Source organism: Salvelinus fontinalis, chromosome 13, assembly GCF_029448725.1.
Source record: "Salvelinus fontinalis isolate EN_2023a chromosome 13, ASM2944872v1, whole genome shotgun sequence".
NCBI lineage: Eukaryota > Metazoa > Chordata > Actinopteri > Salmoniformes > Salmonidae > Salvelinus > Salvelinus fontinalis.
The window spans coordinates 5362958-5383826 of record NC_074677.1 but is presented as its reverse complement, the minus strand read 5'-3'; the positions used below and the strand labels follow the sequence as shown (position 1 = coordinate 5383826).

General features: G+C 42.3%; 2 protein-coding genes and 1 long non-coding RNA gene across 3 annotated transcripts in view; 2 read left to right on the top strand and 1 right to left on the bottom strand.

Annotated features, from left to right (window-relative positions):
• Nucleotides 1–331: 331 nt before the first annotated feature.
• Nucleotides 332–9876, bottom strand: LOC129867975 (ubiquitin-conjugating enzyme E2 G1-like). Its single transcript, XM_055941506.1, has 6 exons — nt 9673–9876; nt 3254–3356; nt 2813–2910; nt 2363–2541; nt 1979–2101; nt 332–1775 (listed from the first exon to the last, which is right to left on the bottom strand). The coding sequence occupies exons 1-5, from the start codon at nt 9716–9718 to the stop codon at nt 2015–2017; spliced, it is 513 nt and encodes a 170-aa protein (XP_055797481.1). The 5' UTR covers nt 9719–9876; the 3' UTR covers nt 332–1775; nt 1979–2014.
• Nucleotides 8282–16082, top strand: LOC129867976 (uncharacterized). Its single transcript, XR_008761697.1, has 3 exons — nt 8282–8516; nt 15270–15354; nt 15990–16082. It is a non-coding gene; the product is annotated as an uncharacterized LOC129867976 (long non-coding RNA).
• Nucleotides 16083–17036: 954 nt separating this feature from the next.
• The window catches only part of spns3 (SPNS lysolipid transporter 3, sphingosine-1-phosphate (putative)), a 37554-nt gene continuing 33721 nt past the window's right edge, over nt 17037–20869 (top strand). Inside the window, exon 1 of the mRNA XM_055941503.1 lies at nt 17037–17163. Within this exon, the coding sequence (XP_055797478.1) occupies nt 17125–17163 (39 nt within the window). The 5' untranslated portion in view covers nt 17037–17124. The remainder of the gene's footprint in view (nt 17164–20869) is intronic.

Genomic DNA, 20869 nt, shown 5'->3' with positions numbered 1-20869 from the left:
GTTATAGCAGCAAATGGGGTGGACCAACTCCATATTAATGGCCATGATTTCTGAATGAGATGTTTGTCGAGCAGGTGTCCACATACACTACATGAATACATGTTTCACCTCAGGCAGGGTTTCCCAAACTCTGTCCTGAATCAGCTGTTTAGAACTGGGGGGGGGGGGGGGACCAAGTTTGGGATACCCTGACCTAGGGATTCAGACACCACATGATACACATGAGAACATGCTAGGCAGTAAGATCATGTGTGTAACAAAGAAGTACATGTCTGATAATATGACAAAACATTGTACATAGGATTTTCATTAAAAGAAAACACCCCAACAATTATTGGAAGGGAATCATATTTTAAAATAACTCACTACACAAGGTGACAATTTTCATAACATGAAAAATATACATCAGTATTTTGTCTTTGTACATTAGGCAAGTAAACTGCAATAGTCCATCAGAGCCAGAATAAAATAATACACCAGGGGAAATCGAGGTTCAGGGAGAAGAAGGGAAAATAAAACATGGCACAAACATACATTTTAAATCAAAACCCAGACACTACCAGCATGGAAACCTAATGTTAAAGCATGCATAACAAATCCTACCTAGGACACCACACAAAGGAAATCAAGCGTTGTAAATTAATCTGCTTCATCAAGGTGAATCTAGGAGAAATAGCTCCCCACGCCACCCTAAATCTCATCAGAATATTAAAACAAATATAAGACCGTACACCACACACCTGGGGAAGGTTATTGCTACACCAAATGGTTACCAATATTTTTGATTATACATTGTACTGGTGTGAAGGGTTATAAAATAACACTTAAGCAGTTAACAATTTCTCTGACTTCTCTGAAACTAACTCTGGTTCAATACAGGGTGCAATTGCCAAGCAATTTAATAGGAGGCACTTTTGAAAAATGTATAATTAAAAACCTAACTATGAGCTCAATTTGTGAATGCATGACTTGTAACGGCCATGTTCATCTCCAAAGAAACACACCAGAACTTAACAAATGGGGTATGTGATCAATTCGGGGTACATGTCCACCCCGGTAGGGGGTAATGGTGTTAAAATCCAAAATAAAAGACTTGCCTCTATAACCTTATATATTTTTTTAAACGGTGACTTACAGCAAATTTTCCTGAAGTGCTAAGGGTGAAGGACCCATCATGACAAGCATGCTACATGACGTGTCTATTTTAGTGCACCCTCTGCCATTTTGGCCTGATCCTCCGATCATTCTAGAACCAAACGCCGCTGTTCTCCCACAGTGGGATTCTACAACAGCAACGCATTCTTACCATTCTGCCTTCTTCAAGGCTTCCTGTCCATCAAAGCAACCTGTAACATACCTATACTAATACACACTAGAGTGGATGTTGAATGGGGAAGAGGACTAAAAACTTCAATAACTTACAGGGCTCAAATTCTACCTACAGAAGGACTACTTATTTGGTACTATGTGTCTTGCTGGATGGGTAGGAACAGTTGATATATTATCCAGTTGTAGGTCTGTGCTATATACAGGTCTTTACAATCTCTTCCTGAAAAGTTCATAGACTTCAAAAAACGTGTTATTCATCTTCTGTTTTGTTGTTTTTGAGTTGGCACTTGCGTGGCGGTTTTCGGTCAGCATGTGGTAACAGCTGTTAAGTCCTATTGCAGCCTATTGTTGCCAGACGGTTTCTGCCAAATGCAATGAAGACGAGCCTGGCAATCGGGTGGTAGAGTGCAGGAAAACAGTGCCATGTTGTTTCTCAAATTGGAGACCTGTGGAAGACAAGATCTTGAAACTTAGAACATATTGATATACTGTAATACACGTCCAGTATAGTGTCTTTCAGAAAATCCAACAGGTATGAACACAGTCTGAATAGTTGGATAAGTGACTCAGAGATGCAGTATAATAGCATTGGGACCTCTTCAAAATTACAAGACATGGCTTGTAAAAGACCAAAGTCCACTATTCTTACCCTGAAAAAGTGAAGCTAGAAGCAGCTTGATAAAATTCACTCAAAGGCAGTCTCTTGGCTCTTTCTTACACAACGGGCCACTTTTCTTTTGAATTCCCCGTGTCGGTCTTCCCTCCACTCTTTCTGCAGGGGAAATCAAAGGTGCAAAAACATTTCAGTTAAAAGATGCCACAGTTCTGCTCTCCACAAAAAGGCACATTTGATGTTTGAGAACCTGGAACATTCAGAATATATTCAGAATTCTGTGCACTAAAGAGACAGAATAGAAATCACCATTTACTCCTTTTGTCCCAAACAACAATCCCCTGATTGTCTACGTATAAAGAACTAATCCGTGTGAGCTTAAACCAGTGATTTGGCCCCTCAGGTGAAAATGAGACTCACTGCAGCGTCGACATTGGCAGGCGAGTCTCCGTTCGGGTCTGCCAACATAGAGATAACACTAATCATGATGGTTTCCACTGTGTGGATGGGTAGCCAACGCTCCTCAGGCTTCTCATAGCCGTACTTATCCTCACCAGGCTCGTGTAAAATAGATATACATACGTCACCGTTCTTGTCAACTGCAAACAGGACAAGAGACATGAAATTAGACTTGTTACATGAAAAGGTTTCAATAGAACACATCCATTTATTTGTGTGTGTGTGTAAAACAAGGATTTTGGTGCATTCCCCAAAAAATCTTTACTTTACTGAGAAACACAACTGATCCTCCAGAGGGATAGCTGACATTTCCCAAACAGTAAAACAGACCCCCCCCCCCCCCAAAAAAAGGTACTAACACTTCTAAGAAAAAAACGAAAAACATACCCAGTACAATTGACCCATACGTACCATTAGGGTGCCATATATCTGTGATAAATGTCATTTTAGGTGGCCTGAGAGGGTAGTCTTTGGGAAATGTGAGATGTGCTTTGAACACACCACCTTCACTGTGAACAGTAGGGCAGAGAGAAATGCCTGTCGTTATGGTCAAATAGCAGGGGTTGGTAAGATCCAGAAATTTTGACAGACAACTGTTGTACATGACAAATACATTAGTGGTGCTCGGGTTGACTCATAACCCGCAGTCCCCATGGTTATGGGGAGTTAAGCCTGCTGCATTTTCTCCCTGGTCCCTAAACGTCTTTGCATCGAGATTGAACCAGAGATGACAGATGGGTTATTAGCAATAGCTGAACCGCGTACCACTAAAATACATCCCCACATCCAAATACTCCCCAGCTGACTCATCAACACAGCAAAATCAGAGTGGAACCGGGCTGGCAGACTTACTAGCATGTGTCTGGTGGGCCGATTATTAAGACTTCCCATCTGTAGAGGTCGTTATCATCTATCAAACCTGCTGAGAATCCCTCCACTGGGTTCTTATTCAGCTCTGGGAAATCAAGAGAAAACATGAACAGTTTTTTCCATCTGAAATACACAACAACAAAAAATAGTAGTGTCTCTACGGTGATGTTTGACAGTGTCTACGGTGATGTTTGACAGTGTCTACGGTGATGTTTGACAGTGTCTACGGTGATGTTTGACAGTGCCGTCCTACGGTGATGTTTGACAGTGCCGTCCTACGGTGATGTTTGACAGTGCCGTCCTACGGTGATATTTGACAGTGCCGTCCTACGGTGATATTTGACAGTGCCGTCCTACGGTGATGTTTGACAGTGCCGTCCTACGGTGATGTTTGACAGTGCGGTCCTACGGTGATGTTTGACAGTGCCGTCCTACGGTGATGTTTGACAGTGCCGTCCTACGGTGATGTTTGACAGTGCCGTCCTACGGTGATGTTTGACAGTGCCGTCCTACGGTGATGTTTGACAGTGCCGTCCTACGGTGATGTTTGACAGTGCCGTCTTACGGTGATGTTTGACAGTGCCGTCCTACGGTGATGTTTGACAGTGCCGTCTTACGGTGATGTTTGACAGTGCCGTCCTACGGTGATGTTTGACAGTGCCGTCCTACGGTGATGTTTGACAGTGCCGTCCTACGGTGATGTTTGACAGTGCCGTCCTACGGTGATGTTTGACAGTGCCGTCCTACGGTGATGTTTGACAGTGCCGTCCTACGGCGATGTTTGACAGTGCCGTCCTACGGCGATGTTTGACAGTGCCGTTCTACGGCGATGTTTGACAGTGCCGTTCTACGGCGATGTTTGACAGTGCAGTTCTACGGTGATGTTTGACAGTGCTGTTCTACGGTGATGTTTGACAGTGCAGTTCTACGGTGATGTTTGACAGTGCAGTTCTACGGTGATGTTTGACAGTGTTTTTCTACGGTGATGTTTGACAGTGTTTTTCTACGGTGATGTTTGACAGTGTTGTTCTACGGTGATGTTTGACAGTGCCGTTCTACGGTGATATTTGACAGTGCCGTCCTACGGTGATGTTTGACAGTGCCGTCCTACGGTGATGTTTGACAGTGCCGTCCTACGGTGATGTTTGACAGTGCCGTCCTACGGTGATGTTTGACAGTGCCGTCCTACGGTGATGTTTGACAGTGCCGTCCTACGGTGATGTTTGACAGTGCCGTCCTACGGTGATGTTTGACAGTGCCGTCCTACGGTGATGTTTGACAGTGCCGTTCTACGGTGATGTTTGACAGTGCCGTTCTACGGTGATGTTTGACAGTGCCGTTCTACGGTGATGTTTGACAGTGCCGTTCTACGGTGATGTTTGACAGTGCAGTTCTACGGTGATGTTTGACAGTGTTGTTCTACGGTGATGTTTGACAGTGTTTTTCTACGGTGATGTTTGACAATGTTGTTCTACGGTGATGTTTGACAGTGCCGTTCTACGGTGATATTTGACAGTGCCGTCCTACGGTGATGTTTGACAGTGCCGTTCTACGGGGATGTTTGACAGTGCCGTCCTACGGTGATGTTTGACAGTGCCGTCCTACGGTGATGTTTGACAGTGCCGTTCTACGGTGATGTTTGACAGTGTTGTTCTACGGTGATGTTTGACAGTGCCGTCCTACGGTGATGTTTGACAGTGCCGTCCTACGGTGATGTTTGACAGTGCCGTCCTACGGTGATGTTTGACAGTGCCGTCCTACGGTGATGTTTGACAGTGTTGTTCTACGGTGATGTTTGACAGTGTTGTTCTACGGTGATGTTTGACAGTGCCGTCCTACGGTGATGTTTGACAGTGTTGTTCTACGGTGATGTTTGACAGTGCCGTCCTACGGTGATGTTTGACAGTGTTGTCCTACGGTGATGTTTGACAGTGCCGTCCTACGGTGATGTTTGACAGTGCCGTCCTACGGTGATGTTTGACAGTGCCGTCCTACGGTGATGTTTGACAGTGCCGTCCTACGGTGATGTTTGACAGTGCCGTCCTACGGTGATGTTTGACAGTGCCGTCCTACGGTGATGTTTGACTTTTCAACTCTATCCAATCAATAAAGTGAGACATCCATCTCACTAATCAGTATGTGGAAATGCTGGAGTCAGCCTTCTCAGACTGAAAATGTTCCTCTGTGAACATAAATCTTATATTCCACAAATCATCCTTAACCCTATTTTTTTTTTTTTATATATATATATATATATATATAAAGTGATATCCCTATAAAGTGCCCATTAAACCAAATAAACAGCTTCCTAAGTAGCAGTTTAAACTGAACTCAAAAGTTCACCGTGGTTTAGATGTGCTGTTGCTGTGGCAACCCGTCTCCTACTGTGCTGAAACACCAGCACAGTCAAACAACTGTACCCATCTGACACATCCTGGGCTCTGGTCCTAAAAGACTCAACTTGGTATGTGGATTTCAACTATTTCATTTCCTCACGAAACAACCATCTCAACAGTGAAGTCAACCTAATGAGGGCATATTAAAATGGGTCCAATAACACACCTCTTATTGTGTAAGTAACTAGTCAAGCATTCTAAATACAGCAATTATTCATAAACACTAACTTGATCAGGGCTTATTCAGCTCCACCTTCACCTCAAAGCAGAGCAGTAAACAGTGACCACTGCTGTTACTGGGGGGGGTGGGTGACTATTACTACGACTGCTGTTACTGGGGGGGTGGGCGACTATTACTACGAGTGCTGTTACTGGGGGGGTGGGCGACTATTACTACGACTGCTGTTACTGGGGGGGTGGGCGACTATTACTACGACTGCTGTTACTGGGGGGTGGGCGACTATTACTACGAATGCCGTTACTGGGGGGTGGGCGACTATTACTACGAATGCCGTTACTGGGGGGTGGGCGACTATTACTACGACTGCTGTTACTGGGGGGGTGGGCGACTATTACTACGACTGCTGTTACTGGGGGGGTGGGCGACTATTACTACGACTGCTGTTACTGTCGGGGTGGGCGACTATTACTACGACTGCTGTTACTGTCGGGGTGGGCGACTATTACTACGACTGCTGTTACTAGGGGGGGTGAGCGACTATTACTACGACTGCTGTTACTGGGGGGGTGGGCGACTATTACTACGACTGCTGTTACTGGGGGGTGAGCGACTATTACTACGACTGCTGTTAATGGTGGTGAGTGACTACGACTACTGCTGTTAATGGGGGTGAGCGAGGAGACAAAGGGAAACTGATGTAGTACCAATGATGTGTATAAATCGTGGACTGATAGGGGGCGCTGTATTGAAGCCAAAGTGGCAGCCATCCTGGCACTCCATTTTTTTTAAGCTATAGTAATGCATTTATTAACATCTACACACTATGGCTGACTGGTGGCTTCAAAGCCAATCAACAGCCAATACATAGCATCAGCAATCCAGGGTGTATATACAGTACTTGTCAAAAGTTTGGAAACACCTACTCATTCAAGGGTTTATCTTTATTTTTACTATTTTCTACATTATAGAATAATAGTGAAGACATCAAAACTATGAAATAACAGATATGGAATCATGTAGTAACCCAAAAGTGTTAAATAAAATACATTTTGTATTTGAGATTCTGCAAAATAGCCACCATTTGCCTTGATGACAGCTTTGCACACTCTTGGCATTCTCTCAACCAGCTTCATGAGGTAGTCACCTGGAAAGCATCTCAATTAACAGGTGCCCCTTGTTCATTTGTGGAATTTATTCCCTTCTTAATGCGTTTGAGCCAATCAGTTGTGTTGTGACAAGGTAGGGGTGGTATACAGGAGGCCTATTTGGAAACAGACCAAGTCCATATTATGGCAAGAACAGCTCAAATAAGCAAAGAGAAACAACAGTCCATCATTACTTTAAGACATGAAGGTCAGTCAATGTGAAACATTAAGAACTTTTAAAGTTTCTTCAAGTGAAGTCGCAAAAACCATCAAGCGCTATGATGAAACTGACTCATGAGGACCGCCACAGGAAAGGAAGACCCAGAGTTACCTCTGCTGGAGGATAAGTTCATTCAGTTAAATACAACTCAGATTGCAGCCCAAATAAATGCTTCAGAGTTCAAGTAAGACACATCAACTGTTCAGAGGAAACTCTGTGAATCAGGCCTTAATGGTCAAATTGGTGCAAAAAAAACACAACTACTAAAAGGACAAGCAATGAACATTAGACCGGTGGAAATCTGTCCTTTGGTTTGAGGAGTCCAATTGAGATTTTTGGTTCCAACCGCTGTGTCTTTGTGAGATGCAGAGTAGGTGAATGGATGATCTCCACATGTGTGGTTTCCACCATGATACATGAAGGAGAAGGTGTGATGGTGCTTTGCTGGTGACACGGTCTGTGATTTATTTAGAATTCAAGGCACACTTAACCAGCATGGCTACTACAGCATTCTGCAGTCATACGCCATCTCATCTGGTTTGTGCTTAGTGGGACTATCATTTGTTTTTCAACAGGACAATGACCCAACACACCTGCAGGTTGTGTAAGGGCTATTTGCCCAAGAAGGAGAGTGATGAGTGCTGCATCAGATTGCATCCGCAATCACCCGATCTCAACTCAATTGAGATGGTTTGGGATGAGTTGGACCACAGAGTGAAGGAAAAGCAGTCAACAAGTGCTCAGCATATGTGGGAACTACTTCAAGACTGCTGGAAAAGCATTCCTCGTGAAGCTGGTTGAGAGAATGTCAAGTGTGTGCAAAGCTGTCATCAAGGCAAAGGGTGGCTACTTTGAAGAATCTCAAATATACATATAGTTTGATTTAAGACTTTTTTTTGGTTACTACATGGTTCGTTGTGTTGATTGTTTTTATGTCTTCACTATTATTTTTAATATTTGTAGAAAATAGCCCAAAGCAAAACCCTTGAATGAGTAGTTGTGTTCAAACTTTTGACTGGTAGTGTACGTTCTGAAGTAGTACATCCCCTTTGAACAGCAACCCTGGCGATCATGTTTAGGGCCAGCGAAGGCCTCTGGAACACAGCCACATGGGGCTTTAGACTGAACTGTTCTCCCTCAGCTGAGAAACCTTGGCAAGGTGCAGCATAGCCAAGTAAAACTCAACGATACAGTGTCCCTCAGACTACATCCAGTCGCTGTCAGTCGATACGAGGAAACAGACGGTGGTTGTACAGCAAACAAATTAAGGCACACCGCTACGGAGTACCAACATATGTACACGGTAAGGGTTTAAGTTTCGACCTTAGGCGACTCGATGTAGTCGGAGATACAGTCCACACACTCGTCTCCGCTCAACTTCGTTGAAGTCAAGTACATCGTGGAGTTTAATTTTACTTGGCTAGGAGCAGCAGTGTTTGTTTATGCATGTCTAACTTTTACATGTGTATGAAAATTGAAATAAGATATCATGGTGAAATCATGGGCTATTGTACACAATTGATTTCATATCCCCCTTCAACATAAAAAAAATCGAACGATATAACATGGTATCTATCACTCTGAATAGGTCATTTTAAGTTTGACAGATACAACCATATTAGGCTAGCTAGGTACATTTCTGAACGTACACCTGGCACCTCGGTTATTTGAGGTAGTTAGCGAGCCGCTAATCATGGAAATCGGTGGTGTGCAGGGATTATGCCATGCCTAGTTGACTAGACATTATGCTGCCTTACAGTCAAGAGACAATTTGTTCTGCATGAAGGGAAAAATAACGGCTGGTTCAGTTAAACTCCTGCACGGCCTTTGCTTAATTTAAAATCAAGCTGACAGTTGTCCAATGACCACCAACTGGCAGTTGACGTGTGTCTGCTAACGTTAGCTAGCAATCGACATCACGTTCAAAACAAAGGGATAGTATATTACACGTTACGTTTAGCTTGCTATCTAGTTAGCTAGCTAAAGTTGAACCATTTCGCGTCCACAATAACAATTTTATCTTTAAACAACGTGGACGTTACCCCCAACATACATTTGGATGGCTAGCCACCGAACGACTAAATATTACCCCAAACTTGGTTGAAAGATAGAAAATATTGTAGCAATGCTAGCTAAATTACTGCCAACTGTAACGTTAGATTTAGCTTGTTGGCTAGTAACGTTGGTACAACAGGGGGCTTAGACCACATATTTTATTTGACTCGCTATATTCAACTATCAAAACGAAGTATGCCAAGATGTCACATCTCACACCATATACACGATAGTAGCTAGATCGATAAAGTAAAAGCCGAAACAAAGATTACATGTGCCGCAAGTGGGCCAAATGAGATGGATTAGCTAACGTTAGCTAACATAGCAACCCGACAAGCGAAAAATAACGTTTATAACTAGGTAACGTTAAATTAGTTGACGTTAGCCACCAGTTTATAAATTACCTGCCAGCTGTCTCCTGAGTAACAGTGCTGCCTGAGGCTCCGTCATGTTTTTACAACTTGGATTACAAAATGACAAATGTTAATATTGCGAGGAGAGAGAATTAGCTAGCTATTTATTTTCAATAAATAACGACAGCGCCGGTGCAGTTCTTCTTCTTCGATATAACAGCAGTACGCAAACAAACGTTAAAGGTGCATGCCACCACCTACTGTGCTGGAGTGTGTGATCAATCACGGTTTACAATTCTTCTTCTTCATCTTCTTTGATTAGGTTTAACGGCGGTTGGCATCCAATACATGTTACATTACCGCCACCTACTTTACTGGAGTATAACTCGCTTACACTTTGCTTGAAAATAATAATAATAATTTATAAATCCTCCTACCTAATTTAGTACTTATAAGAAAGTAATAAAGAGCCCTTCTAACTTCTAATAGACCCTCCCCCACCCCAAAAAACCCTTCCAACCTCAATGATCCTACACTTTCCCTCTCTGCAACATACTGTAATTATACAATACTTACAACAATATAGCAACACATGCTATATTTCATCGAGCATACACTCCAGACACAAACCATTCACATGCTGCCAACCAGATGTAATGACATGTTCAATGTAAAATGTCCTAAGCGCAATCGAGCAAACAACACCTCTTCCTTCCTAATCTGACCTTTCAATCTTTGTCCACCTTTCTATGTGAGACATATAAATGCTGGCCCTTGGGCTCAGAGTCCCATCTCTTCTGCCACACATCTATCAAAATTGCTCTGATCTTACATTTGTCCTCACCTCTGCTCAGTGGAACATTAATATCAATTATATCTTGTTTCAAAGCTCTTTTAGCTAACTGGTCTACAGTTTCATTCCCTTCCACACCCAAATCTGCTGGGACCCAGCAGAATCTCACTAATACACATATTCTCTCAATTCTCCATAATAACATTAATACCTCCAATAGTAGATCACACCTATTAGATTTACCAGATGATCAACTATTTAATCCAGACAGAGAATCTGAGCATACTATAATTCTAACAGCCTTGGATTCTCAAATGACTGCCTCGCCTGGTTCACCAACTACTTCTCAGACAGAGTTCAGTGTGTCAAATCGGAGCGCCTGTTGTCCGGACCTCTGGCAGTCTCTATGGGGGTGCCACAGGGTTCATTTCTTGGGCCGACTCATTCCTCTGTATATATCAATGATGTCGCTCTCGCTGCTGGTATTTCTCTGATCCACCTCTACGCAGACGACACCATTCTGTATACATCTGGCCCTTCTTTGTTAACAAATCTCCAAACGAGCTTCAATGCCATACAACACTGCCTCCGTGGCCTCCAACTGCTTTTAAATGCTAATGATTGCTGCCCGCAGCCGCCTGCCCGACTAGCATCACTATTCTGGACGGTTCTGAGTTAGAATATGTGGACAACTATAAATACCTAGGTTTCTGGCAAGACTGTAAACTCTCTTTCCATACTCACATTAAGCATCTCCAATCCAAAATTAAATCTAGAATCGGCTTCCTATTTCGCAACAAAGCCTCCTTCAGTCATGTCGCAAAACATACCCTCGTAAAACTGACTATCCTACTGATCCTTGACTTCGGCGATGTCATTTACAAAATAGCCTCCAACACTCTACTCAGACTACATCTAGTTTGCTATCACAGTGCCATCCATTTTGTCACCAAAGCCCCACATACTACCCACCACTGCGACCTTTATGCTCTCGTTGGCTGGTCCTCGTGTAACAGTATAGCTTCCGTCCCTCTCCTCGCCCCTACCTGAGCTCGAACCAGGAACCCTCTGCACACATCGACAGCAGCCACCCTCGAAGCAATCATTACCCATCGCTCCACAAAAGCTGCAGCCCTTGCAGGGCAAGGGGAACAACTACTTCAAGGTCTCAGAGCGAGTGACATCACCGATTTAAACGCTATTAGCGCACCACCGCTAACTAGCTAGCCATTTCACATCGGTTACACTCACTACATATTCGCCGCCAAACCCACTGGCTCCAGGTCATCTATAAATCTTTGCTAGGTAAAGACCCGCCTTATCTCAGCTCACTGGTCACCATAGCAACACCCACCCGTAGCACGCACTCCAGCAGGTGTATTTCACTGGTCATCCCCAAAGCCAACACTTACTTTGGCCGCCTTTCCTTCCAGTTCGCTGCTGCCATTGACTGGAACGAATTGCAGCTTACTGAAGCTGGAGACTTATATCTCCCTCTCTAACTTTAAGCATCAGCTGTCAGAGCAGCTTACTGATCACTGTACACAGCCAATCTGTAAAGAGCACACCCAACTACCTCATCCCCATATTGTTATTTATCTTCTTGCTCTTTTGCACCCCAGTATCTCTACTTGCACATCATCATCTGCACATCTATCACTCCAGTGTTAATGCTAAATTGTAATTATTTCACCTCCGTGGCCTATTTATTACCTTACCTCCCTAATCTTCTACATTTGCACACACTGTACATAGATTTTTCTATTGTGTTATTGACTGTACGTTTGTTTATGTGTAACTCTGTGTTGTTGTTTTTGCCGCACTGCTTTGCTTTATCTTGGCCCGGTCGCAGTTGTAAATGAGAACTTGTTCTCATCTGGCCTACCTGGTTAAATAAAGGTATTAAAAAAATATATAATATCCAAAGGCATCTCACCTGTCTCCACTAGTAGGCACATACAGACATTGATTTAAATGCATCAACATATATCCTTAAGGCTATATACTGGATTTTGTCCAGCCTGTGAAGCCATTTCTTCACCGTTTGTTCCATTAACTATACACCCATGATAAATTGTCGTCCTGATCAGAGCTCTTTAAATATCCATCCACGACTGTTTATCATCACCCCGTTCATAACCAGAGACAAAGCGCATAAGATTCACCACCTTCTTACACTATGTTTGAACATTTATTTCATGATTTTCCGTGTAAATCACTCATTGAACCATAGACTCAAATATTTATACTTAGAAAGCCTCCCCATAGGCTGTCCATACAGAAACAACTGTATATTATCAGTAACTTTCTTCTTTGTGAAGAACATAGAACAAGACTTCGCCACTGACAATTTAAAACCCCAGTCAATAAACCATCTTTCAACACCCACTATAGTTTATTGAATAGATTTGATCACATTAGATATATTCCTTCCCCTCTTCCAAATTGCACCATCAGCAGCATATAGGGAAGCCTCAATTCCCCTACCTACATTCAAAACCACATCATTAATCATAATGTTGAACAAAGTAGGACTGATAGCACTGCCTTGAGGAATACCATTGTCTACTCCATAGACATCAGATAAAATGGATCCTATTTTAACTCGAAAATTGCGATTTAAATAAGAAGGCCAAAACCCAGTTATATAATCTCCCACCAATACCAAGTCTTTCCATCTTAATCAGTAGGTCTTCTCTCCATATAGTGTCATAAGCCTTTTCAATGTCAAAAAAGACAGTAGCCATTACTTCTTTCATGACCAGAGTTTTTTTCAACTTCATTACTCACCTTTACTAATGCATCCAATGTAGATCTATCTTTACTAATGCATCCAAAGTAGATCTACCTTTATGGAATCCACTTATACATTGACTCAATAAACCTTCATGTTCCAGGAAATATGACAATCTGTTGACCGTAATCTTTTCCATCAGTTTACACAAGTTAGAGGTCAGTGCTATTGGTCTATAACTATCAGCACCATGAAGAGTTCTTACCAGGCTTTACATAAGGTAATATTACTGCATGTTTCCAACCACAAGATATAACCCCCCTCACTCCAAATCTTATTAAATAATCCAAGGGGAACATGTATGACCTCATCAGGTAGATGCTTAAACATTGCGTAGCACAACTGATCACGACCTAAGGGCTGTATATCCACAGCCTATTAAGGCTGAACACATCTCATGTATGGTAAAACCAGCAACCAAAGAAGAGTCAACAGTATCCCTTTTCTTATACACATTAACATAAGCATTTAAAATCTCACACCTGCATTGCTTATATACATCGTCCAAAGTCACCTCACCATGTATCCTAGCAAATGTCTCCCCCAACAAGTCAGTTTTTTCTTTATCAGATCCCGGACATTTTTTTATCCATAACCAAAACTGGAAGTCGAGCATCTTCCAGTCCTCTTCTTCAACATAGAGCATACATCCCCCAGCTCAGTACCCTTGCCTATTGTAGAGCAGAACTGTCTCCATGCATTTCTCTTGACAGACTTAATGACCCTACGTACTAAAGCTCTCTTCCTTTGAAAATCAACTAGATTCTCAGAAGTCATATTTGCACGCAACACTCTGTAAACCTTATTTAGTTCTCGTATAGCCACAGTGCACTCTTCAGTCCACCAAGGAACCACCTTCCTTTTCTCACCCACTTCACTCACTGGCACATATACATTCGCAGCACTCAAAATCAGAGGTCACAGAAAGCAGCACATCAACCCGGCCTCTCTAAAGACAAACTGTCCAACAGACTTTAAGTAATGCTCACCAAACTTTTCCCAGTCTGCTTTATGAAATCACCATCTTCTAAATGGTACTCTATCTGGGGGGCGGCAGGTAGCCTAGTGGTTAGAGTGTAGGGGCGGCAGGTAGCCTAGTGGTTAGAGTGTAGGGGCGGCAGGTAGCCTAGTGGTTAGAGTGTAGGGGCGGTAGCCTAGTGGTTAGAGCGTTGGTCCAGTAACCGAAAGGTTGCTAAATCGAATCCCCGAGCTGACAAGGTAAAAATCTGCCGTTCTGCCCCTGAACAAGGCAGTTAACCCACTGTTCCTAGGCCATCATTTTAAATAAGAATTTGTTCTTAACTGACTTGCCTAGTTAAATAAAGGTTAAATAAAAATCTGGAATAGTAACATCAAAGTTTAGGGTACACGAAATTGGGAAATGATCACTTCCAACAGTAGAATCATTCATTACATTACATTCACACATAGATGCAATAGAGTTAGAAGCCAGTATGAGCTCCAGGCAGGATGTAACCCATCTAATAACATCAACTCTTGTACCACATTCACCGTTAAGACATACAGTGCATTCGGAAAGTATTCAGACCCCTTGACTTTTTCCACATTTTGCAATGTTACAGCCTTATTCTAAAACGGATTAAATAGTCCCCCCCCCCCTCATCAATATACACACAATACCCATAATGACAAAGCAAAAACAGAAGACTTAAATATAACAAAACGTTTGATATAGAAACACCAGATGTTTCAATTTTTTATGCTGATTAATTATGAAATTATGAAAAATATGAATATCATTCCACCCATGAGGCCACTAGGGGGCGATTTGGTCATTTGACTGCAGGAATGGGGTCTACCCAATGGTGTGTTAGATACCACCCATATACGTTAGCTTGACACCCCCTCATTATCATATTAGAGGAATAAATACATATATAAATAAATTAAGAAATAATATAAATGAATGAAAATTTGATTTTTATTGAAATAATTAATGATGTATTTATGTGTGCATTCATTTACTTATGTATCTATTTATATGTGCATTTATTTATTCATGTATTTATGGGTGCATGTATTTATTTATAAATATGGCAGGTTTGATCCTCCATACATCAGGACCACAACCATGGGTTCCATTCCGATGACCACACTGATTAATCTGCAATAATAACTTTCAAATGTAAGTATTCATGTCGTGTTTGTCCAGGTTTTGATGGCTTTTAGGACTAAGCAGTTTATTGAGAGGGCCCTCCTAACACATTTTCAGCAACCTTTTTAATTTTTTAAAAATCAGTCAGCGACTATAAGCTCTGTGAAAACACTGTAGCACTTTAGAAAGTGACAACTGGGATATTTGTGTACAACTTAGTCAATATGTTTTACTGTAGGCCTAAACCTGTTTCAAACTAGTAAACCGGAATCATGTAATTAACTTTGGTCGGTTTTGATTATACTGTTTCTCTAAATGGGCATGCGGTAATTGTAGTTTATTTAGATGTTACACATCTTTATTTCACCTTGATTATCAAGCATTTTAGTAATTTTGTAACTGAGAATTCACTGTTTTACTTTTCTAGCCAATCAATCAAATGTATTTTATAGAGCCTTTTTTATATCAGCAGTTGTCACAAAGTACTTTACAGATACCCAGCCTAAAACCCTTAAGAACAAACAACGCAGGAGCAATTGACTAGGGAAAACTCCAGAGAGGGAAGAAACCTAGAGAGGAACCATGCTCTGATGGCTGGCCAGTCCTCTTCATAAAGGTGCATTAATACAAGCATTTTCTTATCCCTCTTGTATGTCTGTCCACAGAGCCCAGGATTAGAGTACCCAGAAATGCAATGCATCTATTTTCACCAGTAGATGGAGGAGAAGATGCAGGTCAGTGATCATATCTCTCAAACAAGCTTGGGTAAGTGCATGATACATTGTCACACTTGACTGTACTGTAGGTATGATTAGAAAAAGCGGGGACAGAGGGGACATGATATACTGGTGTTAAACAGACAGCTACCATTTTCCAGAACAGATCAGGTTTCTTTACTCCTCTACAGCCAAAAGTGTTAAAAAGACAGACAAATAATGAACAAGATTTTGCAGGTGGCAGAGACAAGGGTGGTTCTAATAGTCTTTTTGGTAAGGTAATATATTTTTTTTTATATAGTAGAAGGCAATGAAGGATATTGTTTGAGTGCAAGACATTTAACTGACTGCCAAATCGAAATTTAGACGAGGCATCACACATTATCCAGGCTTATTGTTGTGAACAACATGCAATATAATTTCGACAACTTCACGGTTGTGTCCAAAGGCTACAGACAAACAGCAGCACTGTCTCTCTGTGTTATTTCATTTCAAAGTTGCATAATGGCCTGTTATGTTGTCCTGGTAACTGCTTTGCAGGATATATAAAGTTCAATCAGTTAGGATATCTGGGCTGTGAAAAGGTATCCCAAATTCTGTTGTGTCACTTAGTGTTTGCTCCAAGTCCATTCTGTATTTTGAGGGCTTTGAAATCCTAACATTTTGAATGCACAACTAGTCCACTCGACTTATATGTTGAAGTAGCCTAAACCATTATAAGCCAGTTGAATGACAACAGGCTTTTTTGTACTTCAAAATTACCTTGTATTTGGCTCATGGTAATAGATAATTGATTGAGCTGTTGGATCCAAACATTTAGTATTGTATGTAGAGTGCAGTAAGAGATAGCAATGGGTTTCGTTTCCAAAGTGGCCATTGGCTCGTTTTCAACATTGCATCACAGTGAAGAACTGTGTGATTGCATATGCCCAACCCAGAGGGGGCTGGCCCCTGTGCTAACTGTTAACTTAATATCCCAGTAGCATATAACCGTTTGAGCCTGAGGAGGATTTCCTGCATGCTCTCTGTCTCAGCTTCGGAGACACACACGGTGACTTCCCATCATCACTAGAAACAACATGGAATGACCTGTTCAAGATTTCAAGACTTCATTAACCAAAATGTAAGATCAATTTGATTTATTTTTAATTCAGTCTGTTCGTATGGGTTAAAGTAGCCTACTGTTGACGTTGCCATTACGCTGAGTTCTACAACTGCGTTTTTGACCTGTCATGTCAAGCAAACTCAAAAGTAAGTTATATTCTAACTACAGAACCCATGTCCGTGTGTGTAGGCTATATCATGTTTAAAAAACATACCCAGTTGCAATGGTGTAAAGTACTTAAGTAAAAATACTTTAAAGTACTACTTACGTAGTTTTTTTAGGGTACTACTACTATTTATATTTTTTTACAATTTTTACTTTTACTTCACTACATTCCTAAAGAAAAATAATGTACTTTTTACTCCATACATTTTCACTGACAACCAGTAGTGGTCGTTACATTTTTAATGCTTAGCAGAACAGGAAAATGGTCCAATTCTTGCAGTTGTCAAGAGAATATCCCTGGTCACCCCTACTGCCTCTGATCTGGTGGACTCACTAAACAGAGAACATCCCTGGTCATCCCGCAGTAGGATGGCCAGGAATGTTCTCTGTTTAGTGAGTCCACCAGATCAGAGGCAGTAGGGATGACCAGAGATATTCTCTGTTTAGTGAGTCCACCAGATCAGAGGCAGTAGGGGTGACCAGGGATATTCTCTGTTTAGTGAGTTCTCCAGATCAGAGGCAGTAGGGATGCCAGGGATATTCTCTGTTTAGTGAGTCCACCAGATCAGAGGCAATAGGGATGACCAGGGATATTCTCTGTTTAGTGAGTCCACCAGATCAGAGGCAGTAGGGATGACCAGGGATATTCTCTGTTTAGTGAGTCCACCAGATCAGAGGCGGTAGTACTGCCTCTGATCTGGTGGACTCACTTAACTGCTACTGTTGGAGTGTGCCTCTGGCTATCCGTAAAATACAAACACAAGAAAAATGTGCCGTCTGGTTTGCTTAATATAAGGAATTTGAAATGATTTACACTTGAAATTTTACTTTTGATACTTAAGTATATTGGAGCAATTACATTTACTGCTGATACTTAAGTATATTTAAAACAAAATACTTTTAGACTTTTACTCAAGTAGTATTTTACTGGGTGACTTTCACTTTTACTTGAGTCATTTTCTATTAAGGTATCTTTACTTTTACTCAAGTAGGACAATTGGATACTTTTTCCACCACTGCCCAGTTGTTGGTGTGTTTATGTCTGAACAATGACATTGTATTGTAGTATGTTGCTCTGGGAAGAAGAAGCTGCACACATAATTGCTGTATTGTTGGGATTGACCTGACAGATTCTCTCAGACTTTACTGCTACTGTTGACGTAAACAACTACTGCAACTATCATTTTAAAAAGCATAACAATGTGTGATTTACATTGCATATTTATAACACACGGTATGATGTTAGTGAACTATGTCAATATTAGTAAAATGTCAATGTATATTATTTGCAAATCACTGAGGTGTTGAAATAGCTGATACGTCGAGGACAACAAGATTCAAACAATTATATCTTGCCCCAGATTCTTTTGAATACCATTTTAGATTGAATCGAGTTCTAAGTACATCCTACCATTAGGCCTAACAGAGCCTTCTGTTTACATGCTCTACATCAATAGCTTGAAACACAGAGGACATCCCATCAATCAGATCTCCTACTATATTCAGAGGTTATCAGCCCAGAAAAGTCTATAACAAACACAGGAAAGTTAAACATAAACAGTTTTGATAAACATAAACCGTTTTGAACTCTGGCCACCATTGTTACAACATAAATTGCATGTTTAACAACACACCTTGTGTCCTGAATGACATAGTGATGCAACTATGGTTGCTTCTTTGCCAGAAACCCAGGAGGAGGAGGCTGGTGTATCTGTAGAACGTTGATGCAGCCAAATACTATTGTACGTTGAGACACATTGTAGACGATTGCTAAACTCTTCTTCCTTCCTCTTCATCTAACAACCACATTTATCCGGTTTACAGCGTTTTAAAATTAGTTCCCACTATTCTGATTGGTCTGTATCACAAGGGTGATTTGCAGTGCTTCCTCAAACAAGATTTAACATATTTTGGCATTGATTAAAATAGAAGTGTCCAATGACATTTTTGGGGGGCGGTGAAACATTTTATTTGTCACATGAGCCAAATACAACGGGTCTAAGCCCTTCCTAACGATGCTGAGTTAAAAAAGAATAATCCAAATAAAAATAGTAACATTGTCACACCCTGGCCTTTGTTATATTGATTTTCTTTATTAGTTTAGTTAGGTCAGGGTGTGACATGGGGGATGTTTGTGTGTTTTGTCTAGTTGAGGGTGTGTGTATTGTTTAGGGGGTGTTGTATAGTGTATGGGGTTGTGTTCAGTAGAGAGGTTTAGGAAAGTCTATGGTTGCCTGGTTTGGTTCTCAATCAGAGACAGCTGTTTATTGTTGTCTCTGATTGGGAGCCATATTTAAGGCAGCCATAGGCTTTAGGTGTTTGTGGGTAATTGTCTATGTTGAACGTTAGTAGCTTGTGTGTGCACTTTCGTTTATAGCTTCACGGTCGTTTATTGTTTTGTTAGTTTTTGTAAGAGTGTTTCGTGTTACGTCTTCGTCTAATAAAAGGAAGATGTATGTCTCTCACGCTGCGCCTTGGTCCGCTTATTATGACGATCGTGACAGAATTAACCACCAAACCAGGACCAAGCAGCGTGGTAAAAAGCAGCAGCAGCGATGTCAAGACTCCTGGATGTGGGAGGAAATCCTAGACGGGAGAGGACCCTGGGCACAGCCAGGGGAATATCACCGCCCTAAGGCAGAGATGGAGGCAGCACGGCGACACGGTAGGAAGCCCGAGAGACAGCCCCAAAAAAATCTTGGGGGGGGGGGGGGGGGGGGGCACTTGGAGCAGTCGGCGAAGTTGAGGGGTGAGTCTGAGATTGTCGAGGAGTTATTGGACAGATTGGAGGAGAGTGAACGAAGGGGAGATTATGAGACATTCGAGGAGTTGTTGACGAAATTGGAGGAGAGTGAAGAGAGAGAGTTGTTGGTTTGGCAGAGTATGCATGGCATTCTTCCTGAGGAGCGTGTTAGCTGTCCGATGCCACCTGTGTCAGTTCCTCGTACTCAGCCTGAAACTTGTGTTACATTTCCGGAAGATTTGATGCCGGCTATACACACCAGGTCTCCAGTACACCTTCACAACCCGGTGTGTCCTGTTCCTGCTTCCCGCACTAGCCCTGAGATGCGTGTCCCCAGCCCGGTACCACCAGTTCCGGCACTAGGCCTAATGTGCGTCTCCAGGGTCCAGTATGCCCTGTTCCTTCTCCCCGCACTAGCCCTGAGATGGGTGTCCCCAGCCCGGTACCACCAGTTCCCGGCACCACGCACTAGGCCTAATGTGCGTCTCCAGAGCCCTGTACGCACTGTTCCTGCTCCCCGCACTAGCCTTGAGGTGCGTGTCTCCAGCCCAGTACCACCAGTGCCTACACCACGCACCAGGCTTCCTGTGCGTCTCCAAAGCCCTGTTCCTCTTCCACGCACTAGCCCTATGGTGCGTGTCTCCAGCCCATTACCACCAGTGCCTACACCACGCACCAAGCCTCCTGTGCGCCTCCAGAGTCCTGTAAGTCCTGTTGCTGCTCCCCGCACTAGCCTGAATGTGCGTGTCCTTAGCCCGGTACCTCCAGTTCCGGCACCACGCACCAGGCCTACAGTGCGTCTCAGCCGGCCAGAGT

What these genes read in the sequence shown, in the direction of transcription:
- LOC129867975 (XM_055941506.1), bottom strand. Translation starts at nt 9,718, where the DNA reads ATGACGGAGCCTCAGGCAGCACTGTTACTCAGGAGACAGCTGGCAG. An exon ending in ACTCAGGAGACAGCTGGCAG is followed by an intron (nt 3,357 to 9,672) that starts GTAATTTATAAA and finishes TTGATTTCCCAG; the next exon opens with AGCTGAATAAGAACCCAGTG. An exon ending in GGCCCACCAGACACATGCTA is followed by an intron (nt 2,911 to 3,253) that starts GTAAGTCTGCCA and finishes TACTGTTCACAG; the next exon opens with TGAAGGTGGTGTGTTCAAAG.